This window comes from Camelus ferus, chromosome 3, assembly GCF_009834535.1.
Source record: "Camelus ferus isolate YT-003-E chromosome 3, BCGSAC_Cfer_1.0, whole genome shotgun sequence".
NCBI classification, from domain to species: domain Eukaryota; kingdom Metazoa; phylum Chordata; class Mammalia; order Artiodactyla; family Camelidae; genus Camelus; species Camelus ferus.
This window is the reverse complement of record NC_045698.1, coordinates 7441457-7469428: the sequence shown is the minus strand read 5'-3', so window position 1 is coordinate 7469428 and position 27972 is coordinate 7441457. Positions and strand designations below refer to the sequence as shown.

General features: G+C 47.4%; 1 protein-coding gene across 2 annotated transcripts in view; it reads right to left on the bottom strand.

Annotated features, from left to right (window-relative positions):
• Positions 1 to 23224, bottom strand: part of ANKRD33B (ankyrin repeat domain 33B) — a 72370-nt gene extending 49146 nt beyond the window's left edge. For both annotated transcript variants that reach the window (XM_032470053.1, XM_032470058.1), the window contains exon 1: positions 22464 to 23224. In XM_032470053.1, the coding sequence (XP_032325944.1) occupies positions 22464 to 22817 (354 nt within the window). In that variant the 5' untranslated portion in view covers positions 22818 to 23224. The remainder of the gene's footprint in view (positions 1 to 22463) is intronic.
• Positions 23225 to 27972: the final 4748 nt, after the last annotated feature.

The window sequence follows — 27972 nt, the reverse complement described above, 5'->3', positions numbered from 1 at the left end:
TCCAAAGAGGCAGGGGAGGAGCTAGGATATATAGGAGCTTTACAACAAAGACCAGGTAGTTGGAACAATAAAAGATTACTTGTTAACTAAAGAAAACCAGGTTATCTCAAATTAAAGAATTTAGCTCTTTTCTATGTATGGGAGGGAGCAAACATTTGGGCTCACTGAATTCATTCCTTTGACAATAGATAACTATTTCTATAAACTTGGCTTTAAAAAAGCATTTTGAAGCATGAGAGCAAAGCCAGAAACCATAAACAAAAAAACAGATAAATCTGACTAAACCAAAATCTACACCTTGTCAGCAAAACAGTATAAAGAAAGTGAAAAGGAAAATGACAGGAACTTTCACTTTCCGCTGTGAAAAGCTGGGTTCAATCAGACCCACTCTTCTACTGAGAACAAGTAAGACTGAATAATTTTTTTTAATCTATCTGGAAGCATCAGACTTCCAAGACAGCCAAGATTTCCAGGCCCAGTGTCCCAGAAAGAAGGGGAAGGCCCTGAGATAAGCCTCCACTCCATCCTCATCACTTTTCCCATCATGGTATTTGCTGATTCACGAGGCTGAGAGACTGAGAAACCAAGCAGAGAGTGGCAGCTATGATCGGACACAGAACTGATCACATCTCAGAGGTTAAGGAGGCAGTACTGGAGTTCATGGCCTGCCAAGGATGACAAGACTGTTAAACATGCCACATTTTCTGCAGGAATCCTAAAGGGCTAGGCCTAAAGTAACATAACCCCAAGGCAGACCAGACCTTGCAAAGACCCACCTAACCTACTATCATCAGCCCTACTCTGGCTGCCGGAAACAAATTAAATCCTGTCTGGAGAAAGATAACACCATCTAGAGCTACTTCAGTTTTGCATGTACAGCGTCTATTATTCAAAAAAAATTTTTTTCCAGGCATATCAGAAGACAGGACCAAGAGAAAAACAGACACAAGAAAACATCTCCTCACAACACTGTAAAATGATTATAAATCAATAAAAAATGTTAAAAAAGAAAAAGAAAAAAGAAAACATCTCCAAGAGATACAGATATTAGAGTTTGAAACTGTAATTCATATGTAATAGAAAACAGTGACACAAGGGGAATTTAGCAGAAAACTGGAATCTATAAAGAATCAAGTAAAATTTTTAGAAATAAAATAAATAAAACTGAAATTCGGAATTTTAAAAGGAGCTAAGTAGCAGATTAACGTAAAGAGAGAATTAGTGAACTGGAAGATGACTTAACCAAAAATGCCAGGAAAAGGAAAAGAGGATGGGAAAGATGGGGGGTGGGGGAAGAGAGAGAAAGATATGGAGCATACTAGGGGAGGTTTAATATATGAGACTATGGAGTCACAGAATGTGAACAAAAGAGAATAGAACAAAATGATATTTGAAATGACTGTGGCAGAGAATTTGCCCAAATTGACAAAAGATACCAAGCCATAAATTCAAGACTTTCTATAAACCAAGTAAGATTTTAAAAATAAACGCAAACTGAAAAAACAGTATGGAACACATGTTAGACAAAGAATAATATCTTTAGCCTATTTTAAAAGTTCTTAGAACTCAGGAAAAAGAGACAGACTAATCAAAAAGGAAATGAAAAAGGGATATGAAGAAGTAAATCAAAGAAAAAAGAAACCAACAACAAGTTTCTACTGTGTAGCACTGGGAACCATATTCAATATCTTGTAGTAACCTATAATGAAAAAGAATACGAAAACAAATATGTGTATGTAACTGTATGACTGAAACATTATGCTGCACACCAGAAATTGACACAACATTGTAAACTGACTATACTTCGATTAAAAAAAGAAAGAAACCTAAAAGGCTAGTAAACATGTTACATGAAACATGTTTGAACCTCACTAATCATCAAAGATGCACATATTAAAATGAGGTATCACTTTTTGACCATGAGTTAGAAAAGATTAGAAAGTGAAAATAATTAGCTTTGGCAAAGTGGAAGGAAAGGCATTCTCATATCTTGCTAGTGAGCATATGCTGGTTCACTCTTCCTAGACAGCAATTTGTTACCAGGTACTACATCAGTCAGGATAAGTCAGGTTGTGTGGCAGCAACAAGCAAACCCCAAATCTCAATGGCTTATGACAAATGTCTCCTTTCCCACATAACATGTGCATTGCACGTGGGCTACAGTTCTCTCCCATTTTGTTTTTCCTTCAGCTGGAATATTACAAGTCTCATCACAGAGGGAAAAGAGGGTGTGACAAATCATATGCTGGGTTTTAAAAATCATGACCAAAGTTACACAGGTCACTTCTCACACTGAATTTGCCAGAGCACGTGGCACAGCCAAGTGTGATGCTACAGAGAGCAAAAGTCTACTCCTGCTCCAAGGAAAGACAGAATTATTTGTGAAAATAATAGAACCCACGACGTGGATCCAAACTCAAGACCCAACAATTTCCTTAGAAAACAATTAGATCAATGTGCAAAGATATCAATGATGCACTGCTCATAAATGACAAACTAGAAATAACCTCAGTGTCCACTGGGAAGTTACAGGTTAAAAAAATGAAAATATCCAAAAAACAGAATATATAGCAGTAATTAAAAACAATGATGTCCGTGTGCTGACAGGAAAACATGTCTTCAACAAGTTGCTAAGGAAAAAATGTAGACTACTTATATCGCATTATAAAAAATGACTCTGAAGTTACACCGAAAAAAAAGAATTATCTCTAGTTCGGTGATTTTTGTATTTGGCATTTTGCCTTTCTATGTTATCTGAATATTTACAATAAGCATGTATGGCTTTTAATGTTTCAAAGACCAATAAGCCATTTCAACATTTTTAATAATTAACATGTCACATGAAGAAGATACGGCTAAACAGCAGTTTCCAACCCTGCTGGTGGAAGGAGGAATCAGTACAATCTCCTAGATAGCGAGACAGCCTTTGAAAGACTCATACTCCTCAACCTGGTAATACACATTCTAAGAGCTGATCTAACAGGGGATGCCCCGCGTGCCAGGAGAAGACACACTAAGACATTCATTCATCAGAGCATTATTTATACAGCAAAATCTTAGAAACCAACAAAATGCCTCCAAATGACAAAATCAATGATGATGGGTAATGAAATGACTTTTGAAAATCAAGATTCTAAAATACTTTACATGTTGAAATGAGCTCAGAGTATGCTCGTAAGTGAAAAAAGCAGGCTCCAAAAACTGTACTTATAAGACAAATTTTGGTGATAGACAGACAGATCATATCAATGTTAACTTCATGATCTCCAGGTACCACTAGTGTAGGTGACTTGTTTTCATTTCCTTCTTTGTTTGTTTGTTTTTTTTTTTTTCATTTTCTACACCTACGTATTTCTATTGGAGGTAGCAAAAAAATCTAATAAATACTACTGTTCAATGTCACAGTAAAGGAGAAAGGATCAGAGGGGGAAATGATCATTCACAGAGAAGAATCAAGCTCTATCCAGGAGAGCCTTTACAGATCACGGAAACCAGAAACACCTGCCACAGAGAAAATTCCATGTACCCCAACTTCATTGCCCCTTGAAATTCAGATAGCAAAAGATTCTCCTCACCTCTTAGCCAAGCACACAGTGTGGCTGGGAGCCAGGAACACGTGAATAAGGTCCTGGTAAATGTAAATGTATTGGAAAAGGCCCGCATTTTGCCATGAAAAGATCTTTCCGTGTTTGAATCTGCTCTGACTACAGGAGACCAATAGCAATTAACTTCCTCAGTGATGCATTAAGATAACAGACACACACAAGCTAAGCATGAAAAGACTGAAGGTGAGAGCCATCCTGTTGGCCTAATGTTGTTACGAACTGGATGGAAAATAGAGATTAGAAAGCATTACACACACACACACACAGGGTCATAGGGACCCCCACACATGGTGTCTTCACAGTGTATCAGATTTTTTTTTCTCTTTTTTCTTTATGAGGGAGAGGTAATCGGGTTTATTTATATTTGGAGGAGGTACTGAGGATTGAACCCAGGCCCCCATGCATGCTAAGCATGCACTCTGTCACTTGACCTATACCCTCCCCTTTCAGCATATCAGATTTAAACAATGACTTCCAACCAGGCAGAACACCACTGGCCATTGGGGCAGCACTGGCCCTTTCCTTCTCCTTCATGTGCAGCTGCATTATTTCCTCCTGTCACATCACAGAAAAATGAGATGCCGCTGACCCTCCCACCGGAGTCTGAGCTGCACGGGCCCACTTATGCATGTACTTTTTTCTATCGACATAATACCTGTACTTTCACTTTAACAGATCTTTAAATTAACAAAGTGTGGGGGAAAGTTTCTGTTCGATCAGTGATCACAATTTGTGGAAGCAAAAGAACTGGGACTCGAGTCCTCTCTCCAGGCTGTTTCAGCCGCCTGCCCTCAGGTGAGTCATCCATCAGTTCCTGCGTTTTGGAGGCAGACAGCAGCACACGGATTTTCAACTGCTCAGTGGGGTGGAGCTGCAACACTGCATTGCTCGAAAATCAGCTGTACCTCTCAGCTCGGTACTGACCGGAGCTGATGGAAAACGCGTAAGACTCACGTTGCCATCTGTCAGTTCCTTGAGGATGGAGCCCCCAGGACGTGTCCCTCTCTGGGCCTCCAGGCTCCGGTGGAAAGCCTGGTGCAGAAAAGGCATCGGGGAGGTCTGAGAAGGATGGAGGATGGATGGGTGAGTCTGTGCAGGCGAGGAAGGAGGTGGGTGGGCCTGGCAGTGCTAGGAGGTGCTCAGAGGTGCAGTCCTGTATCTCTGATCCCAGAACCACATCTCTCTCGGCTTGATATGCTCCCCATCTGGTGCCCTTAACCCTGCCCTGCATGGAAACCCCTCAAACCCCACAGCCCAGCACCTCCTCTTCCAAGGGGGCGCCCAGCACACCTGTTAGGCAGGGAGGCCTCCTGGCAGCCAGGCAGGGGTGGGTGACAGAGGAAGCCACCAGCCCCACAAGAGATGGTTTCTAGTTTTAAGGGTCTCCTTTCACAAGAGCGAAGCCTCCCGCTCCACAGACAGTGTCCGGGGACCTCATTTTCCAAAGCTGTGTGCATCTATGAAACACCTGATTCAGTTACATGAATACGGAAAAGACCGCAGTCCGGTCAAGGACAACGGAAGAGGCAAGCTCACCATACCAGTCCTTCACACCTCCGGCCTGGAACCCTCTGTCCTCTTGAAAGAGCACCGACTTTCAGGGACCCGCGACTACAACGCTCACTTCTGAGACGAAAGGTCTTTTTCCTTCTGCTCTCACTCGTTGCCCAGGCCTGTCCTTCTGTCTCTGGGTGGTCACCACCAGTCACTTCTGACCTCTTCTCCTGAAGGCTCCCCCGCTTCAGTCTGCACTAGCCCCTCTGGCCCCTTGGCTGTTCCAGAACATTCCAGGCACTTCTACCTCAGAGCCTCCTGCTCTATCTGCCTGGACCGCTTGTCCCCGAGACAGCCAGGCAGTGAGACTTTCACTTCCACGGTGTCTGTACTCGAAGGCCCCCTCCTCGGTGCGGAGGGACCTGCCCCGCGTAACCCACGCCCGGCCTGCTCCCCCGCGTCTCCTCCCCAGAAGCCCGCGAGCGCCATCTCAGTGGACTTTCCATCTTTTTCAGCACTCTGGTCCCTAGAACAGTGCCCGGTGCCGGGCACACACTTTTGGTGATATTTCTTTTTCAAGGAGGAGCTACAGCTCAGGGTCCGCTTGTTCTCTTAGTAGAGTGCGCAGCACGCGGTCTCGCTGGGCACGCGATTGTCATCTCTGGCTGCTCATAATCTTCGTTATCAATTAAATGTCTACTGAGTGTGTGGTGCCGCCTCCAAGGTCCTCCTGGCTCTGGATAAGGTGGAGCGATCATCACGAAAGGCAGACTTGGTGACATCTGGAGCAGATGCGTCATGCCTTTTGGGGCGAACCTCCTCCTATTACACTTTTAAAAGCACTACTTGTCCAATTTTGAGTGTTTCTCAAAAGGAAAATACAGTCAAATGTTAAGATTCTGACAACAAACACTCCAAATAATAAACTGAGAAGTGTTTACAGTGCTGGGAATTCTAATTATAGACTTCTCTCACTTTATGGAATCAGAGCATCTCGGAGCAGCTGGCACATACAATTTTCCTGCTACGCCATGTAAATTCTTTTTAAAAAAACACCTGACAGAACTTTTAGTGAGAAGAGGCAGAAGAGAGTCACCAGGCTTGCCAGATAACCTAGGCCCTTCAATAACCTCAGGAAGTCGTCCATGGAAGAAGGCTCTCATGGCCACAACTTGAGCAATTTTGCTGCCTTATTCTCTATTTCAGTAATCTTCAACCAGGGAGTGGTTTTGTACCTGCACCTCCCCACAAGGGACATTTGGCAACATCTGAAGACATTTTTGGTTGTCACACTGGGGCAGGGTGGGTGTGCTACTGGCAGCTCACGGGTGGAGGCCAGGAATGCTGCTCAACATCCTACAATGCACAGGACCGCCCACAACAAAGAATGATCCAGCCCCAAATGTCAGGAGTGCCAGGACTGAGAAGTCTCACACAGTGAAGGCCATTTATGAGACGCCCACAGCTAACATCATAATCGGGTTAAAACTGAAAGCCTGTCCTCTAACTTCTGATACGAGGCCAGGATGACTGCTTTCACCATATCTATTCAACACAGTACTGGAAGCACTAGCCAGAGCTCTCAGACAAGAAAAAGAAATAAAAGGCATCCAAATCATAAAGGAAGAAGTAAAATTATCTCTGTTTGCAAATGGCATGATCCTACATATAGAAAACCCTAAACACTCCACCAACAAACTGTTAGAATAAAGCCCAGTAAAGTTGCGGGATGCAAAATCAACATGCAAAAATTGTTGTATTTCTTTACACCAACCAAGATTTATTTTGAAAGGAAATCAAGAAATAATCCTATTTACAATAGCATCAAAAAGAAAAAAATACTTAGGCATAAATTTAACCAAGGAGGTGAGGATCTGTACACTGAAAACTATAAAACATGGGTGAAAGAAATTGAAGAAGACACAAATAAATGGAAAGATATCTTGAGTCTGGAAGAATGACCATCATTAAAATGTCCATGCTACCCAAAGTGATACACAGATTCAGCACAATCTCTAGCAAACTTCCAATGGCATTTTTCACAGAAATAGAAAAAACGATCCTAAAATCCATGTGGAACCACAAAAGACCCCAAATAGTCAAAGTAATCTTAAGAAAGAAGAACAAAGTTGAAAGCATCACACTTCCTGATTTCAAATTATATTACAAAGCTATAGTAATCAAAACAGTATCATATGGGCACAAAAAGAGACACATAGATCAACAGAACAGAATAGAGAACCCCCAAATAAACTCAACCATGTATGGTCCACGAATTTTAGACAAAGACACTGAGAATACACAGTGGAGAAAGGATCGTCTCTTCAGTAAATGGTGTTGGGGAAACTGTGTATCCATCTATAAAAGAATGAATCCTTATCTTACCCCTTCCACAAAATCAACTCAAAATGATTAATGACTTAAGTGTTTAAGCCCTGAAACTGTATTTTTAAGTCTTTTCAAATCAAGGGTGGGTAACTGGCAGCAAGACAACACAGGACCCCCATTTTATCCACCAAGCAGGTACAAACCACCTACTATGTGGAACAAACTCTGCTCAACTGAAGAGAACATAAATGAATGAATGATGCTGAGGACCTTCCTCTCCTTACAGAGCTCATCAAGCTCAGAGAGAGAACATCAACCAATCATTATAAAACAAAGCAGGAAGAACAGAGTTTCAAAAATGAGTTGCAAACTGTGATGAGGTTCCAAGGTCAGAAAGAAGGCATCCGGCAAGGGACACGGGAGTTCACAGGGAAGGTGACATCTGAGACAGCTTTGCAGTAGAGAGAGAGGAACAGGGTATGTTCCAGTGCAAAGTGAAAACAGAGCCCCAGGTTCAAAATCCTTAAGAATTTCAAGACAGCAACAGCAGAGCAGCACACACCACACACAGAGGACACTTTCAAGCACAGAACCCTGGGGCTGCATGAGTTACACCCCCACAAAAGCCTCAGCAGCAGAAACAATGCCGAAGAGTTGGGGGGTGGAGGGGTTAGCGATGGACTGTGCTTCAAACACATAAAGTAGGAGCTGCTCGGAGGTCGGCGGGAGAAACCCTGCAGTCAATCTTGAAGACAAGCCTGTCGCTCAGGAGAGCTGTCGAGAGCTGGCATCAGCTATACAAGCCTGGGCTGGGAGGGCCTCTGCCAGCAGGTAAAATTCCCAAGGAGGAATGCATGAGTCAGGATTCTGCAGAGACAGAACCAACAGGGGATACAGACAGAAAGAGATGTATTTTAAGGAATTGGTTCACATGATCTTGGGGGCTGGCAGACTGGAAACTCAGGCAGGAGCGGATGCTGCAGTCTTTTTTTCTTTTTCCTTTTTTAAATTTTTTTTGGAGGCGGTAATTAGGTTTTTTTTTTTTTAATGGAGGTACTGGAGATTGAACCCAAAACCTTGTGCATGCTAAGCATGTGCTCTACCACTGAGCTATACCCTCCCCACTGATGCTGCAGTCTTGAGGCAGAATTCCTTCTCTAGGAAACCCGGTTTTGCTCTTAAAGCCTTCAACTGATTGGATGAGGCCCACCTGCATTATCAGTGGTAATCTTGAGTTACAGTCAACTGATTCTAGCTTTAACCACATGCACAAAACACTCTGACAGCACTAGATCAGTGTGGCTGAACAGCGAGGTGTTCTAGCCTAACCAAGCTAACGCGCAAAAATAACCGCCACAGGGAGCAAAGAGGGATAAGCAGGTTGAAAGAGCCTCAGGACAAAGGGAAACCAGACAGTGCCCCCAGGGGAGACCAGGAAGTAGGCAGTGTGCAGGAAACCCACGGAGTCCCAGGAGGTGGCTTTGGTGGGCGTGGTCCCAGCTGCAGGGAATGGATGTTCTCACCCCAGGTCAGGCCACTGTCAAGATCATGCAGCCAGCTGTTTTCCACCACAGGCACCTGGCTGAGAGGTGAGGCTCTGTGTACCGATCCTACGCCTGGAACAGCCTGCCGGCCCCGCCTCCACCCACTCTGGGGAGGGGCTGTCAGTTTCCGACTCTGACAATAGTGCCCAAAATGCTGGGGAGGGTGCAGGGAGCCCTGTCAAGGCCATGAGCAGCTCCAGTGGGTGAACTGGGAGGGAAGAAATCAGAGCTCAAGAAGGTGAGGTCAAGACCCAGAAATGGGTGCTTTCACGACACCCAACAATGAAGCTGCAGACTGAGTGCTGGGGCAGCCGGAGAAGCTGCAGGAACAGAGTGAGTGAGGGCAGAACAGGCCCCGCGGTGAGGCTGAGCCCCGGGTACCAGGCGGGCACCGCCAGCCCCACACACCCCCGGCCTTGGGAAGCAGAGGACTTCAGGAGCCTGCAGGCAAATGGGTTTCAGCTTTGCCTGACTTGGAGTTTGGGGTTTTGTTTTTGTTTTTGATGACAGAAGAGATCCAAAGATGTTGTAAGAAGAAGGGAAAGAACCAGCAGAGAGGGAGAGGTGGAACAGGCGGTGAGAGGTGACAATGGCCAGGGGCTGGGTCAGGGGAGAATGGGGGCGAAACCCATTCGGGGAGAGGTTTGCGCTCAGAGGGGCAGGGATGGAGGTGACAGACAGTCCATCCACGGCCTTTACTGGGCACTTTCCAAGTCCCCTGCCCCGGACACCCAGTCAAGGTCAAAACCAGGCTGGCCCTGCCTTCCACATGGCTGTCACCCTCTGAGGCAGGAGCAAAAAAGGTTGGGAGGGGAGCCAGACAAGACTGAGGACACCAACCTCCATCCTCTTCTCCAGCTAGAAAGCCAGGCCGCGCGAGGTGGGAGGGAAAGCCCCCAGGTTGAGTTGACAGAAACATTAAACGGGAGATGTCAATGCGGTCACCAGCGGGACTGCTGAACAGAGTCTGACCCCACCCCAGAGTTTCCGAGGTGCTGCGGACACTGCTGGACAGGGGACACACTGTGAGGACCTCAGCGACAGGTCAGCAAGCCCAGGTGGAGGTGAACAAGAGGACAGCTCGGCCCAAGCTCACCGGGAAATGGGTCAAGTTTGGGGCTTTGCAAACTTCTTTAAAAATGTAATTTCTTTTTTTTTTTTTAATGGAGTTACTGGGGGTAGAACCCAGGACCTCATGCATGCTAAGCACATGCTCTGCTACTGAGCTGTACCCTCCTACCCAAAAACGTAATTTCTTATCACACATCATAATTTATAGGAAACTTATGGTTAAGACCCTTGAAGACAGAACCCATATGTCACTTCGTTTGGCAGGCACTTCCTGTGGTGATGTGAAGTTGTATTCTTCTACTGAGAAAAATGTCAAGGTATAGTTCATCCTTCATAAAAACTCTTTTATAAATAATGTAAACAAAGAAAGTAGATTGGTGGTTGCTTGGGCTTGGGGGGGCAGGGGACAGCGGGGTGATAGCAAAGCTTCTTTCTGAGGTGATGACAGTGTTCTGAAACGGACCATGGCGACGCCTACATGTATCTGAATATACAGAAAACCACTGAACTGTACACTTTAAACGGGTGAATTGTAAAGCATGTGAATTATACATCAATACTACTTTTTTTTTCTAAAACAATCGATTTTTTTCCATTTCCTTTTCAGGTTACTTTTATTTTGCACTTTGGAGATTTCCCACCACTTAGAACTTGAAAGCCTCAGTTTTCTTTAAAAATTTGTTTTCTATTCCTAGGCACCTTGTGACTACTTAATTTTTAATTGTTTAATTGTATTCATTTAAACTTTGGTTTTAAATCACAGAATAGCAGAATTCCCTATTTTTAGATATGGTGATCATCTGTATATAAACCCATCTGACTTTCCACGTAGAGACTCTGGAATTTTTTGAGTGAAAGTCATGTACATATAATTCCATTCAAATATTGAAAAACTACATACCTCTTCTGCAGGTGGAAAGATACTTTAAGTGCATTTTTAAAATTATTCCTTCGACTTTTGTTATGTTTTGCTACAGACTAACCGTGTCCCCCAAAATTCATATGCTGAAATCCTCACCCCCAGGTGTGATGGTACCAGGGGGTGATTAGGTCCTGAGGGTGGATGAGGGTCCTTATAAAGAGAGCCCTCGGAGCTCCCTCCCCCATTCTGTCTGGCGAGGACATGGAGAAAAGACGGCGGTCTGTGAACCAGGAATTGCGCCCTCACCAAACACTGAATCTGCAGGGCCCTGACCTCAGACTTGAGGGACATAAGTGTCTGTTGCTTCTAAGCTGCCCAGTCTGCAGTGTCCTGTCACAGGAGCCCAAAGGGACCAAAACACATTTTAATAGCAAACATTCAGGAATTTCCATTTCTTTGGGAAAAGTCTTTTTCCTTCTTACACTGACTTTTCTTCCTAAAGTACCCATGTCATTGATAAGGAAACACGGCCTCCATGCATTTGCTAAAACACTTACATTGAAATCAAGGCATTTGCAGATTGACAGATGGAACTTGCTAGATGTAAACAAAAACTTGGTAAGTTTCTAGTTTCTTTCAAAGACCCCTCAACTGAATTCACATTAGGTAATTTAAAAAAAATAATTGAATAGTATTCTTGGACCCAATAGTGTCATTAGAAGAATCACTGTTAAGTCACTGCCTTTAATAAATGAAATAAGATTTTGCGGGCTTTTTTTTTTTTAAGTTAACTCAATACACTTGCACCTCATGTTAAACAGACCCAAAGAATTTAGATTTGTTTACACCAAACGACATTTTTAAATAATTAATTCGATTATAAACAAATCCACCATAGGTTCCCTGGTGCACTTTAAGTAACTGAACTTTTAAAGAAATGTGTTTACTCTGCTTTCCATGTGTGGCCGTGGAGACAGTCTGCCCCCACCCACTGCAGGCCCTCCCGCAATGGGCCCTCCCCAGTCGCAGGCTCTCCTGTCTCCCAAAAACCTGCCTAGAAGATGCGTCAGTCCCGGGTCCCCTTGGGTGGCAGCTCTCTCGTGTGATAGGAGAACCCAGCCTAAGCGACTACGTTTGGGCAAAAACTTCCCTCCCAGTGGATGTGCCCCAGATCCTGTAACTTAGCACAACAGCACTCCTCCAAAGTAGGGTTTCCAGATTCTGCTAAAGGAGGAATTCTGTGGTCTGTGGGCCTTTCTGCTTCTCTGAGGTGACACTTCATGTGTGGCCCCGACACAGGAGCGGCTCTCCTAGGTAGGGGGACCCGCCGTCCCAGTCTGCCAGGGGCACAGGGGAGGGACAGTAGGTACCTCCCATCCATCACAGAGCATGGAGGGTGAGCCTGGGGACCTCAGAGGTGGCCTTTTCTAGCCATACCCCCCAACAGAGGAGGACATGCGGTGACATGACGCACCAAAGCCACTCCTTCCCGGCTCCACGGTGCTCCTGTGTCCCTTTCCACTGCGGGTGAGCAGGCCCCGCAAAGACCTGGATCCTCTGAAGCGGAGGCTCAGCGGGGAGACGCATTTCCCAGAAACACGGCGTTACTGTAAGTGGAATTCATTTCCTAGAAACCTGCCCGTCGCCTAAGATCAGGGAAAGAAAGCCTGACGCACAGCTTCAAAACTGTCCCGGGGCTCTGTCCCTGCTGCTATTTGTAGCACAGGACTTGTATTTTCATATACAAAAGCTGGAAGGCCTGGAAGGAAGCAATACAGCCTGATCCTCCTGATAGGAATGGGGAGGCCAGGCCCTTTGGGAGGCCTGGCGTGACGCCGTCGAGGAGAAGCAGAAATGGAAGGGAACTTCGGGAACCCCCTGTGGCTGCTTGTTCACAGCAGAACATCAGGACAGAATCAGGCCTGAAAGTCCCGGGATGCAGGAGGGCTCCCACACCCCAACCCCGGGGGCTCTTGGCACTAACTGGTAGTCACGGGAGGTGCTGGGGAAAGAAAGAGGGCGTGTGCCAACTCCCTGGCATGGTAGCCATCCCTGCCCCCTTTGGGATACCCTCCTTCCTCACCAGTCACGAGTCTAGACCCTGCTCATCCTCTTCCAAGCCCCAGACTGCCTCTGTTCCTCTTCCTGAGGCAGCGAGCGTCTCGGCCTCCACCTACCTGTAGTCAAAGGTGCTTCCAAGATGCACTGGATGTGGCCGCAGCCCCTGCCCCACCCCTTCTCACCCTCCCGCCTTGCTTTACCTGCACCCGTGGCCCAGCTGCCACCTTCCTGGCGCTATAAACACTTAACTTGAGATCCACCTTCTTAACTAATTGTGATGCTTACAAAAGGACAACACCTTTTGTAAACCAAGTGGACACACCGTTTTCTTGACCCCTCCTCCTTGGTTAGACATTTAACTGGCTCCTTTTCCCCTGGCTAAAATGGAAGCAGCAGTATTGGAAACCCCATCTTGAGGTCAGTTCCCCCACAGAAACAACAGGTCCAGTCACTGAGTGCCCAGGACATGGCACACACTGCCTGTGTACATGACTGGTTCTTTCTGCCTAGACGCTCCCTAAGGTGCTGCTAGCCTCACAGACAGCATCCTTGTTTTCTGTACGGGGATCTGGAGGAAACTGAGGATGGAAAGATCATGTGACTTGTCCAGGATCCTGTGATCAACCTAAGCCTGCCATCTTTGGCCACTAAGCTTGTTTTCTGCTCTAAGAATAATGTTCTAGAGCTCTTCCAGCAAGAGTACATGCCAATTTGGAGAAAACTTTAACTTGAAAAGATACATGCTCCCCAATGTTCTTAGCAGCACTGTTTACAATAGCCAAGACATGGAAACAGCCTAAGTGTCCATCAACAGATGAATGGATAAAGATGCGGTGTGTGTGTGTATATGTATACACACCATGGTTACCAAAGAGGAAAGGGGTGGGGGAGAGGGATAAATTAGGAGCTTGGGATTTGCAGATACACACTACTATATATAAAATAGATAAACAACAAGGACCTACTGTACAGCACAGGGAACTATAATCAATATATTGTAATAACCTATAATGCAAAAGAATTTGGAAAAGAATATACATATATATAAAACTGAATCACTTTGCTATACACCTGAAACTAACACAACATTGTAAATCAACTGTACTTCAATTAAAACAATGCCAATCACCGAGACTGGCTTACAGTGCAGATCCTGGTTCTGTAGGTCCGGGAGGGCCTGGGAGACTGCATTTGGGAAAAAACTCCCAGGTGATGCCATGCTGCCAGCAATTCTGACCACACTTGAGTATCAGTGGTTCAAACCCCCAGTATTTCCAGTCGGTCCCATTCCCCCATGTTAACCAGGTCTGACGCTGCTTTAGTTTCCGAAGTTCGGTCTATTCGTGGTGGTAAGGCTGCAGATAAAAGGTAATGCATGCCTTCCTTCATTTTTATTAAGCTTTTGATTTTGAAATACTGACAGACCGACAGGAAGTTGCCCTCTTCGTCCTTTCTCCTCCACATCAACATCTCACATAAATACAGGACAAGAGCATCATGAAATGGGCCTCATTGCAATCCACAGGGCTTGTTCAGGGGTCCCCAGTCGTGTGCATGTGTGTGGTTCTATGCCATTTGAACCCACGTACAACTCCCTGTAACCACCAGCACCATCTAGATGCAGGGCTGCCCCAATTAGGGTAGCATCCACCACTCTCCCTGAAGCGCTAACCCCGGCAACCTCTAATCTGTTCTCCATCTCCACAACTGCACTACTTCAGGAATGTTACATAAATGGAATTATACAGCATATAATCCTTTGAGATGGACTTTTTTCACTCAGCTTAATTCCTCCATCTTCCTTCATTTTTAAACCAACTTCACGTGCCTTCCCTGGTCTTGGAGAAAGTGCTACTGTAAACTTAACACCGTTGACTGGGCACCTCCCGTGAGCAGGGCTCCTGCCTCTTCAACGGCCTCCCCTCCGCACCTCCTGCGACGCCTCTCCCAGCTGGAATGTCCCTCCCCAGGTGTGGCCTTTAGTTCAGGAGTCACTTAAATCTCAGAAACGGAAGCAGAGGAACATGCTCGATTCTGTATCCATCACATGCCTACTTTGGATCCGAACATGTTCAGAGCTGACATAAATATGCCTTTAGAAGCATACATTGTTTTATGTTACTCTGAAATTGCTCAAATCCCCACCACTCCAATCCAATTTTGCCACCAAGCCAACTGTCACTCGGGATTTCACGTCTACCTTAATTTCCCTGTCTCCGACTTAGTAGAAGTAAGTAAATGCCACTTTAAACTGTCTTTCAGATTCAGGAACATCATTTAAAAATAGTCTCTCTTCTTTCTGAACACACACACCGACATCAAGGATTCTTAACATCCTACTTCATCATAAAATCTGACCTCAGAAGAACACACACACACACATACACACACACGACACGCACACACACCATCATTCCACCACTGTCTAAAAGAATTACTTCCCAATCATCTGCAATGAAACGTATTTCCTTTATTCACATATTTTTAACAACTTCTCTGCATATTTCTTACTTCTTTTAATTAAAGGGATTATGTACTATTTTACACATGGAACTGTTTTGACTTAACCTGGGGAAATCATAAAATTTCACATGGTTATGATTTAGAATTACTGGCCCAATAGGCTGTAAATCTAGTCTCAAGAAATTTCAAAGTATCATACAAGCCATATTCTCTGAATCAGGTTTAAAAAATTATTTTAATAAAGTTTAAAAATGTATGTATTTTAAAAATTGCAAACTTAATTCTAAATAACTTCTAGGTCAAAAAAAGAGGAAATCATAATGCAAATGAGAACACAATAGTACTAAAATATTACATATCAAAACTTGTGAGAAAAACAAAAGTGATACTTTTAGAGAAAGTTACATGTAGAATAAATCTGAAGGAAGAAAGTAATAAAAAGAAAAGCAGAAACTGATAAAATAGTGAAGAAGGAACTATACGCAGTATGAAAGTTGACTCTTTCAAAAGATTAATAAAATAAGATACCTTTGACAATATGTCACAAAAGAAAAATAGCAAAAATTCAAAAATGTAGAAATACAGGATATAATCCCATTATAGCAGAGATTTAAAAGAGAACTCTATAGAAACACCATATAATTAACCTTTACAACTTAGGAAAAAAATGGAATAGTTTCCTAGAACAACAGACGTTACTATAACGGACTCAGGAAGAAAGAGAAAATTTAAATAATCCTTTAACCATTAGTGACTGACCTACAGGTCTGATGGGGGGCTTGAATTTTAGCAACTTGCATTTAGTTAAATAACACCTATAGCTTTTCCTATGTTGTAGCCATATCTACTAGAAGGCATCATTCAAAACAGCTCTCATGTTATACTGATATGAATATTAGATGAATAAATGAGATTCCAAAAGAGTTCCTATACCCTCTTGTTTTAGATTTGTGTAACACCCTTCCCTTAGCCTTCTTTGACAGGCAGAGGATGGAAAAGAAATCAAATGTTCAAAACCACCCCACGGAATTCCTAGGTAGCCCACTTCTCATGTGCAGCCAGGAGGCAAAGGTGGAAGGGGCTCAGGGCCCCGTGGAGAAACCCACTGGCGTCAAAAGCAGCACCATGAACAGCTTCCGGGTCATTCTAGAACCCAGCTTTCCTGACACATCCAGATGCCCCCTTCTCTGAGCCCCACTTTCTTCAACTACAAAATGACGGGGACCACTATCCTCTAAGATCCATTCCAGCTTCAAAATCCCCTGATGATGGCCCGTCTAGGTGTCTGAAACCATCATCCACACAAATACACCAAAAGCAGCCTTTCCATCAAATTAAGTCAGGCCTTCAGGGTCTGATGCTTCTTGATTAGGACATGGAGGTACCTGGTACCCTCCACTTGGGCCCCTAGCTAAAATTGTCCTTATGTATATTTATTTATATAAAAATACATTTTATTTTTTGATTTTATTTTTTATTGAAGTATAGTTGATTCACAATGTTAGTTTCAGGTGTACAGCAAAGTGATTCAGTTATACATATACATAGGTATGTATATTTTTTTTCAGATTCTAATGAAAATAAAATTTAAATAAACATAAATGTTTAGGGTTAGTGAATAGCATCCTTTACAAACAAAAGCAAACACACACTTAAGGGTAAATCTGGGCTCGGTTTTATAACTTGCTTGAGCAGAACTGACACTAAACCTCATTTGCTCTGCTTGCTCCCTGGGAACCCTGCCCCCCACCAAGGAGAAGCAGCCCAGGCCATTCTGCCAGAGAACCAGAAACCACACAGAGTGGAGACCAGCCACCCCAGCCAAGATGTCCCTGGTCCTGCCACCAAAGCTGGCCCCAGCCGAAAGCAAACCCAGCTGAGATGGGCTGAGTTGGGCCTCCCTTTAGCAAACTGTGACTGGCATGTACACCCATCAGATGTCACACTTATTTGTTACACAGCATTGCTGTGTCCACAGATAACTGACACTTACATGAAGAACACTGGGGAGGCTCTTTATGACACTACAATGATGGATATGTATCATTATACATTTGTTCAAACCCACAGAATGTCCAGCACCAAGAGTGAACCCCAGTGAAAATCTAGGGACTTTGGCTAATCATGCTGTGTCAGTGCAGCTTCATCAGGTATAACCACGGCACCTCCCTGGGGGGTGTTAACAATGTAGCTGGTGGTGTGCATGGTGGGGGCAGGTGGTATATGGGAACCTCTGTACCTTCCCCTCAATTTGGCTGTGAACCTAAAACTGCTCTTAAAAAATTAAGTCCTTTCAGAAAACTAAAAAACAAAACAAAACACATGGGCTTCTCAACTTCTTCCGGGCCCAGAGCAGCCCCCACCTTGGTTAGCAGAGAAAGAAGAGGCCGAGGCCCGTCAGCCCACTGGCCCCAAGCCCAGGGTTTCTGGGCTCCCTTCAGCTGACTCACTTCTCTGCTCTGGGCCCCTGGGCTCCCAGGCTCATGGGCTCATGCTCCCTTCTCATCCCCTTTCCCGCACATCAGAATCTGCAACTAACACACTAGCGTACATCCCCAAACAGCAAAGCCAGGCCTGAGGCCAGAAATCACTTTCTGTACCAACCAGCAGATTCTAAGCACACGCAGGCCCATGGATACTGAGGCCTGGTAGATGCCAAAGAGCTGGATGTGAATCCAAACTGGATTCTCATTTTAGGAAAAGGTGATTCCAAAATGTATCAATCCTTCTGTGGCATTCGAAAAACCAAACCCAGAAACAAAACATTTCTCATGTACAGGTCAACATAACAGTCCCTAAACAACGAGGACCTACTGTACAGCACAGGGAACTATAGTCAATACCTTGTAATGGTCTATAATGAAAAAGAATATGAAAAGGAATATATATATATAACTGAGTCACTATCCTGTACACCAGAAATTAATACAACATTGTAAACTTACTACACGGCAATAAAAAAAATTTGTTTTTTAAGATAAAGGTCCCAATCACTGCTACAAATCTATGAAACATTTAAGCCCCCCCCCCAGGAATAAAGGGAGACACCCCTGTACTGGGTCTGTGATGGGGGCTTTCCTGAGCCAACAGAGCAAAAGGGTGGAGGGGCCTTTGAAAAATTTCAGCAAGAGGCCCTGGAAATTAAGCATGCATGAGGGGAACCACATCAAGAAAGGAGTGCGCTATTTTAAATTTAGCATAATTGGGCCTAACTTGGTCCAAGAGCTGTCTGACATTCAAACTGCCGTTCTGCAACACTGAAGACAGCACAGACACTTCCTCTGGTTTCAGTACTTTCTCCAGAGCAGCCAGGGCGGGGAGGCTGAACCTCAGGAGAGAAGTGAAGAGTGAAGGAGAACTGTGGCAGCTTCCACCGTCCCCAGGCTGGCGGGAACAAAACAAGCAGAAACCTAAGAGACAGCAGAGCGCGTTTTGAATGTTACTGAAGAATTGTTTGACAAATATTTACATGTTGCATATTAAATTATGCAGTCCTTTTACAGCCATAAATATTTCAGAAGGGAGACTGAGTGCTGAGCACATCCAAAATCTCAGGAGCCAGGAAAGAACACAGTTTCTTCAACAAAACCCATCTGATCCTTAATTACACAAACCAAATGAAACTTCTGTCAGCTAAGGCAAACTCTCTTCTTAGCTGACCAGAGATGGGCAGCTCAACAAACACACTCCTCACCTCCAGAAAGGAAAAAAAAAAAAAAAAAAAAAAAAAAAGCCCTTATAGGCATTTTACTTCTGGGAAGCTGCTGGCAGCAGCACCTGTGGTTCTGGAGTTAATGCAATTACCCTGCTCCTCCACGAAAAGCACTGGGGCTTTGCATAAGCTTTTACTGTTACTCCTCATGGACCAGATCCAAAGGGCTCCTGCCTCAGGGCCTTTGCACTTGCTGTGCCAGCTGCCTGGAGAGCTTTTCCTGTTATCTTCTCTACATCTTTACTCAGATGTCATCTGTTCTGTCAGATGACCATCCTACCCATAATTTTAGCCCTCAGTCTCTGAGTATCTGGATGGTCTTACCCAGATCCCAGTACTGCTGGCTTAGCTAAAGATGGGAGGATAGGCCTTTGTGGGGAGATACCCTTAAGACCAGAACCTGAAGGCAATGAGGGAACGAGTCACGTGATCATCTGGGGAAGCACAGCACAGCCCCAAAACCCTACATTGGCAGGTTGAAACCAGATTGTTTCTCCATTTCCTATTCCAGGGTGGCCTCTCATCAGCTAGCCCCAGGCGGCCTCTCCAGCTTCAGTGCCCACGTTGTCCGGCACCAACACCAACCACACTGCACCTGCCACCAACTCCTTGGTTCCAACTGAATGTCCCCCCACCACCTCCTCTGCCAGTCTCCCCTCCCTGGGCTTCCAAAATTGTCCTCAGCTCCCTGCTTCCAGGCCCCTTGCTCCATATTTCTATAGTGCCCCCCTCACTTCCTGCCTCTGGTTGTAAGCACCAGACTCTTACTCTCTAAGCACTGGGTACTATTACTCTGAGTTCTTCTCTCCTCAACTAAAAGATTAAGACTCTCCAGGGAGAGACTGATTCACTTTCGAGTCTCCTGTAGTACCTAACCATGCCCTGTACACAGTCACTTGTCAGTGACTTACTACCCCATCTGCCACCAGGTTGTGCATTTGGACACTGCGACACTTTATTCTTTCCCTGTGTTTCAGAAAGGCTGTTTGATCAACAGCATTGAGAAGCCACTGGGAAGAACAGAAACTCTTGCCTCACCCCCTCACAAGCGCAGAACTCAGGACAGGCTCCCTCTATCAGAAGATAAAAGAGCCGGAGGTCTGGCCATTGGTGGACCATGTGTCATTTCTCCATCATGATTTGATGGGGAGCAAAGCAGGCAGCTCAAAGCAGAAAACCAAAGGGATACTCTGTAATCAAGGGGAAAAGCAGAGAAAAAAATAGCTTTGCCTGGCAGAAGAGAAAAAAGAAAAAAGCTGCAGGATGTCCCATCTGAGCAAGGAGAAGGCAGGTGAGTGGAAACCAAGACAACATAGTAACCAAGGCCATGTCAGGGTGTTGTGTGTGTTACGCCATTTCATGCTCACTGCCCCCAGGAGGTATGTGCTGTCAGCCCTCCATCACCAGGGGGAAACTGAGGCCGTGAGGTGCTGAAAGCCTGCCTCCGGTTCTGTCACCCTCCCCTGACTCTGTGCTGAGTGAGGGAGGGGCTTTCAAAAGTGGCCCAGAAACTCAGTCTGTCAGACCCGTGCCCCTTGGGGACGGTTTACGTTGTCCTCTGTTGACGCCAGTGCAGCTGTTTTCAAGTTTTTATTTTTTGCCCCTAAAGGAAACCCAGTAAAGCAGAGCTCAGGGGAGCCTCAGAGTGGGGGCTGGGCCAGCCAGCCCCTGCCCTGCCCCCCTCCCCAGCCCACTGAAGACCCCTGGCTGCCCAGAACGCGGGAGAGACCTCCCCCAACCATGTTCTTCCTAATCCTTTTGGGACTTCCTTTAAAGCAGTCCCGGTTACCTGCTTCAGGAAACGGAGATCTCATATTAACAAATGTGTGTGAAAATTCACGTTAGTAAAAGAGAAAGCAGGGCAGAAGAATCAGCTCTGGTCCCTCGGCCACCAGCGAGGGCAGAGGGAGGACTGAGGTGCAATCTTGGTGTCTCAGGGCCACCGCGGTGATGCTGCCCGCGAGGACCCACCTTAGCTCTCGTAGTCTTAGCGACCTCTGGGCCAGCACTGCCCGACACAGGACACCAAGCAAAGAACCATCCCCAAATTCAAATAATGCGTCAAGTTAGACAGTGACATTCACAGGCTCCTGTATGCCTAAGCCAGGCCCAGACCACAGTCAGGGACAGACCACCCTGCCCTCTGAAATAAACAAAAGGCACAGGGTCCCACGAGTTCCCAAGTAAAGGGACATTTCCCCCCTCCCTTTTTTTTAATTGCATTGTATGTATGTGTGTACATACATGTATAACTGAATCGCTTTGCTCTACACCTGAAAAGCACATCTTGTCTGTCAGTTGTGGGCTCCCCGAGCAAAAGCACTTCCACTCCCGATTTGTGCCAGGCAGAGGCTGCAGATCCCGCGGGACCGGGGGAATGTGACATCAAAGGAGACCAAGGCCACTTTTTGCGCAGCACAGATTCACGGGCACTTGGCCACGGTGGTCACTCTGCGGTTTGGTTTGGTTTTGTTTTTTCCCTCCAGGTGCTTTGGTGGGTGGTGTTCTGCGAGCCAGCCCTTCTCAAGCCAACTTTTTCTTTCTTTCTCTCAATGTTTCTCACCGGCTGAGTCTAGTCGTGACTCATGGATACCCCGATACCCCATACTCATGCCTCTCCCCACCCCCACGCCGCTTGCCCTACCGCGTGTGTGCCCGCCCCTCCTTTGCCCTCCCCAGCGCCTGCCTCTGGGGGTGGCACTGGCTCTCCGCGGTGACCGTGCAGACAGCCAAGCCGGAGGTCACGCCGGTCACCAGGAGCGGGTCACCAGGCGCTGCCGGGCGTGGGAAGGGGGAGGGGTGCGAGTTAGCAGGTGGTCCAGGAAGAAACTCCGAACTCGGGTGGCCCCGAGGAGCCGCTCCGCGCTCGGGCGTGGAAGGGAAAGTGCAGGCGCGGCGCGAAAGGCCGAGAACCGCTAGGCAAAAGGGGTTTCCCCTGCAGGCGAGGAAGGGTAATGGTCAGAGGGAGCCCAGGGTGAAGGGACCCGGCGAGAGGCTTCCAACGCGGATCCCACCGAAGGCCCCCGGGGGATTCAGAAGACTCCGGGGGAGGGAAACGAGAAGGGGTTGAGGTGAGCACGAGGGACGAGCGGCGTCTCCCGCGGCGCTGTGACCTCCGGCAAGGCAATCGTGCCGCCCACCCCAGCCTGGGATAGGCAGGCCACTTTAAGCTCCGCACGCGCCAAACGCCCAGAGAGCGAGGAAGAGGCGCTCTCGGCCGCGGCAGAGTCACCGCGGGACCGGGACGCAGCCGGGATCTGGGTGGAGCGGGGAATAGAAAGGAGGGCGGAGGGAACTCGGACCCAGCAGGGACGCCCGCTTACCCGGCCGTTGCGATCGGTCTCCTGCACTTCCTCAGCGCTGGGGCCCCGCCGCACCAGCGCCCTCAGCAACCCCACGTCGTTGGCGCTGGCGGCGCGCAGGAGGGTCGCCGCCTCCGGGACGCCCTCCGGGACGCTCTCCGCGCTCACGGAGCTGTACTCCTCCTCGCTTTCAGAAGGGTAGAAGGAGTCGTCTGAAGCGATGCTATGGGTGTCAGGCAGACTTGAGAAGTCCTCGTACTCCTCGTAGTCATCTGGGTCCTCCCCGGCCTGCGCGTCCCGGGGTGGGGACGGCGGCTGCGGAGACACGCGGCGGGCCCCGCCGCCCTCCGGCCCGGGCCCGGCCAGCAGCACCATGCTGGCGGCCCGGGCGCGGGCCGGGGGCCGGGGAGCGGGCGGGGAGACCGGGACGCCGGGCGCGCACCGAGGTCACCGCCCCTTGTCCCTGGCGGCCCGAGAAAAGCAGTGCTCGGCGCGCTCCAGCCCGGCGGAAACGCGCGCCCGGCGGCTGCGCTCCAAGACTCGACTCACAGGAGGCTGGAGAAAACCCCTCGGGGAGGTGGGTGGGAGGAGCCGCGGGGGCTTTCCGAACGCAGCGGGCGGTCGCGGGCGGGCGCGGTCAGGGACCGGGCGGGAGGCGGGCGGGGCGGCTGCGCGGGAGGAGGCGCGCGCCCCGGGTCCCGCGCCCGCGGGCCCGATCCTGGCAAAAGTTAAGAGCGAAGCCGGGGCTTCTCGGCACCGCGGGGACAGTGCATCCGTCTGCTTTGCCCCGGCGCTGAGAAATGCACGCGCTGGAGAACCAGAAGCAGTAACTAAAGAACCGGAACGCCCTTTCAGCTGGCGGCGAGCGCCCCCCCCTCCCCTCCGGCGGCCCAGGGATGAGGGCGAAGGTGGGGGTCGGAGGACGCCGCCGGCTGAGCCTGCTCCGGCGTCGGGAAGCCAATCTCCCAGGCCCGGAGCCGTGCGGGGAGTCGGGCCTCTGTACTGCGGTGGGGGGAGTTTCTCAGCGTCCGAGGCACGGAGCCCGTTTTTTCACCCCCCAGGGAGCCTGGGCTCCGGGGCCGACTTCACTCCAGTCTTAAGACTCCGGGATCCTCGGGGCACACCGGGCACGAGGACAAGTGGATGCATGGGAGGTGGTGTCCACCTAGGGGACTTGGACCAGGGCTACGCTGCGGACCCTGCCCCTCTGAACTGGGACCTCCGGGCTGCCACGGGAAAGTCCCAACCCGGGACGCAGAGTCCCCAGGTCACTCAGACCCGGGCCAACTGTGGCTTGATGGTTGCTCCTAGAAAAGCGACCCCGGGGAGGTGTCCAGGAGCCTCGGGGTAGACATTAGACCGGGAAAGGACGGCTCCAGGCCAGAGTGGTGAAGGGTTTCCTCCTCCCCCACGCTTGGCCAATGTCACCGTGCCTGGATCTGCGGAGCCGAGACGATTAACGGGGTGAAGCCGCGATGGGGCGCTGACTCTGCAGCTGGCTGCCAAACCCAGAGAGTAGACATGCAGGCGATGGCCGTGGTCCGCTCCCGGAACCCACCCGGGCCGAAACTGGGCCTCTCTCCGTCTGTCCCGGTTCGCGTGTGAGAATCTGCTGCGGGGAGCCCCTCACCTCTGGGAAGAGGGCGCACTGTGGGCCAAATCCTCGTGGAAAAGGCTTTGCGTGGAGGCGCAGTGTGAGGACGCGCCCCGAGCCTGGATTAGGGATGTAGCATCTTTGACAGAAAGCGTGGCCGGTCCAGGGGCGGATGTGGAAACCAGGAGGGAGACACTACTTCTTTCTGTCCCCTCTCCCTCCTTTCCTTTTCTCCGCCGCCGCACCCCCAACCTTTACAGTGTGTCTACCAGGTACCAGCCTGTGAGAGGTCCTCGGGGTGCAAAGGTGAACAAAACTGGGTGGACGCAGGCACTGGGGACAAGCTTGAAGACCCCAGGACTAGGCGGACAAGCTGAGGGGCACAGTGAGGAACACGGTCCAAAATACCCGGTGAGGGCGGTGGGGGCCAGAGCGAGGTTTGAACTGCAGAGGCCTCTGGATCTTGGGCCTCAGGTGTTACACTGCGTTGAGCCGACCCACTGTGGTGACCACCCGGGCCTCCAATGCCTTCTGGGCCCTCTGGGATGCCCGCATCCCGGGGGCTGAGAGGGCAGGGGCCAGAGAACAGCGACTTCTGGTAAAGAACGATGGATGCCTGAGCGAGCCCTTGAGCAGAAGTGAACCTGAGCACACTGGCCCCTCCTGTAGTCCGGGGCTTTCTCTCTGAAGGCAAAAATACCCCAAATCATGGTTTGATTTTAACCTTTTCCTCTAACTGGTCCTATTTACATAAATTCCCACTGGAAATTTCCCCCTTTCAAGGTTGTTGGTTGTTTTGGTGTTTCCAGAGGCCTGTTCAATGAAGTCAGGGGATTTACAAATGGAAGTGACCTTCCCCCACACCCCTGCCTTTCCGATGGCTCAGGACAGTGTTGGGTTTGCTAGCTCTCCTTTTCTCCCAGCCAGAACTGGCACTGTGTTGTATTAAAGAAAGAACCTCAGCGGCCAGCAGGTGACAGGGTCCCCTGGGGGGTTGGGAGGGGGCTTGGGGCTGCAATCCTGTAGTGGAGCACCACTTACCCTCTTCTGGAGTCCCTAGGTCCTCATCCCTGGTCACTTAGCAGCAAAATTCAAGCTCTGTCTTAAGAGTTCACCACTTCCTCCTTTCCTTCCTCAGTAATTTGGGTCCAAATAGCACTAAATGGTTTAACCTTTAAAGATAAACTTTGGGAACAGCCCTGCTCCAAAGAAGAGCTAGCTGTTTGTGAGTGGTTAGACTCCAAACCCATGCTGATTAATTTCTCTTTTAGAAATGCACGCCTATTTCCACAAAGACTAGACTCTCAATGTAAACCAATCACATTTTGCAAAATTGTATTTTATCCATGACTTGTTCTGTTTCAATGAACTATTTTAATTTATGACTTTTTAAAGTTTACATATGTATGGTGATTAAACAACTTGTTGATTTAGTTAAATAACTTGTCTTCAAGCCATTAAAATTCACTACTTGAGTTATATTTCTCAAATAGGCCGCCTAACTGTAACACCTACAACAGGAAGATCTTTTAAAATTACAAGCAGTGGATTTAAAGACTGAAAACCAAGTGCACCTGTAGTGATTTCCACCCCCACCCCCACCGCCCAACTTTGTTTAGAAGGGAAATTGAGTGGAGGGGAACCTAATGGTGAAGCAAATGGTGAACCCACCCCACTGCCCATAAAATAACCAGGGTCCCACCTCCCCTGGTAGATTGAATGCCAGAGTGATTTTAAACATTTCACGTTGTCTGGAATTTAGCACACAGTAAGTGTGAACTTTCATTATTATTAAAATGAAGTATCCATTGGCCTTATGATATAAACTGCTCTACAGAAGCTGCTTCTCCAAATGTGTTGCCCTATTTGCCGAGAGAATAGCCCACGTGAGGTGAATGAGAAATGCATTTTATTTTTTTCTTTTCAGAGGCAGTGTAGCTTGGGATAAAGAGCGGTTGTGATATCAGATAGAACCATCTCCCGATTACGGCTCCTCCACTGTTGGATTGCAACCATAATAGTTCTAGATTTGGCTCTGTTACTGGGTATACCAGTGTTTATTTGACCAATCCCCTAGTCTTGATATTTAGGATATTTACAGCATTTTCTCACTTTATCTGTAAAGGGGGAAAAATGTTGCCTGCCTGCCCTTCCAGTCCTACAAGAATCAAGTCATAAGCTACTGCAATCACCCAGCAACAGGGTAATTAAGGATGGGGATAAAAGGAAGGATTCAGTGCTTTGGATAGTGGCCCCTAGATGATTAAGATATGCATCCAAGGAAAAATTTCAATGATCCCAGATTCTTGCTTCTTTCCAAACATAGAAAAGCACAAAAATCATGAACTCTAGGTGTCTGTTCTTCGTGACTAGCAGTAATCTTTTGATGTTTGACTCCATGTTTTTTCCAGCAAAAAATTGATATATATCCTGTCTCTTCCCCTTACCTCTTTCAGAGAAGTCCCTCAGAGCTGTCTGAGAGGCTGTCTCCCAGAGGCTGGGAGAAGAGGTTTTCCTACCTCTCAGGAAGGTCCCCGAATAAAAGTCAACTCATAACTTTTATATTGTGCGTTTTTGTTTTAGTCGACATATCCAAATGAACCCTTACCTGGCATTTCCTTAAAAGAACCTCTCACATCAGGTGGCTTGAGCATCTTAATTTTCTTCATGGCTGTATTCAAAATGGTAACCCAAAGTTGAGGCGCCTGGGAAAGAAACTCAAGAAATGTGCTTCTGATCTACCCCCCACCCCTGCCCAATGATCTCAAACAGGAAGTCTCGGCAGAAAACACTTCTTGTCTCTTGCTGTTCTACAAATAACCAAATTCCAGTGGAAAACCTATGGGGTGGGGCGGCGTAGACATGGCAAAATGAAAGCAAATCTCCTGAGATAATACACATCTAATAATTTCCTTTGTTTCTTTTTTTTCAATAGAGGTACTGGGGATTGAACCCAGGACCTCGTGCATGCTACCCACACTACCACTGAGCTAGACCCACCCCTGCCCCCAATAGTTTCCTCTGTTGTTGCTCTTTAAGCTTCCCAGAGTTGGTTTCCTTATTAGCAACTAAAAGAGCTTTAATTCTGGGGGAGAAAAAAGCATTTTTAAAAAACGACACCAACACAAGCCAATGGGGAAGAAAAACAATCGGAAAAAAAATAGGAAAAACATTCATTGTGCTGTCTGTTACAAGTGGTTGATGGCCAGAATATAGAGAGATTGCTTGCAAATTGAGAAGAAAAAACTGAGCATATTTATCCATTTTGTTAACCCTGTTGTCCCCTGGTGAGTGGCAATAGAGCTCACCAGGATGAAAAGAGCTGTTTGCTTGCCTTGGGTGGCTGCGGAGGAGGGCACCCCAGGCAGGCTTGGGTCCTGCCTTCTTGGAATCTAGACTGAGTGATGGCCGTAGTTAAAATGTAAGGAAAGTAGCCCAGAGCCTAGGGTTGGCGTCAAAGAAAAAATGGGGGCTCAAGGAGACCCTCAGCATGGCTTGTTAAGGCTGAGACCATTTTCCCCACTTCCTCTGAGAAAACATCCTCAAGGATGGAGTTTGGAGAAGCTCATTACCTCCTGAAGTTGGCTGCAGGCTCCTCCAGCTCTCTGGCTGCCCACATGAGACACAGACGTGTGTGGAGGATGGGACATCTCTTAGTCACTCATTGAAAAACAAGAAACCAGTTTAAGCAAACCAAAATTATCTGTTCTGGAATTTTTGCAAATTTCCCTGAGTTAACTGTAATAAACAGAAACAACCTAGAGTGTCCTGAAGTCCATCTACAAAACGGCTGGGCCAGATTACTCTTCTGATCCACTTAGAAACACAAGGAAAAGTCTCCTGTGTATTTCTGGAGCTCCCTATTAAAGAGATTAGTGGCCCTTCAGCCCTTCAGCTCCGCTCAGTTGACAGCTGCGAGATCCCTCCCAATGTCAC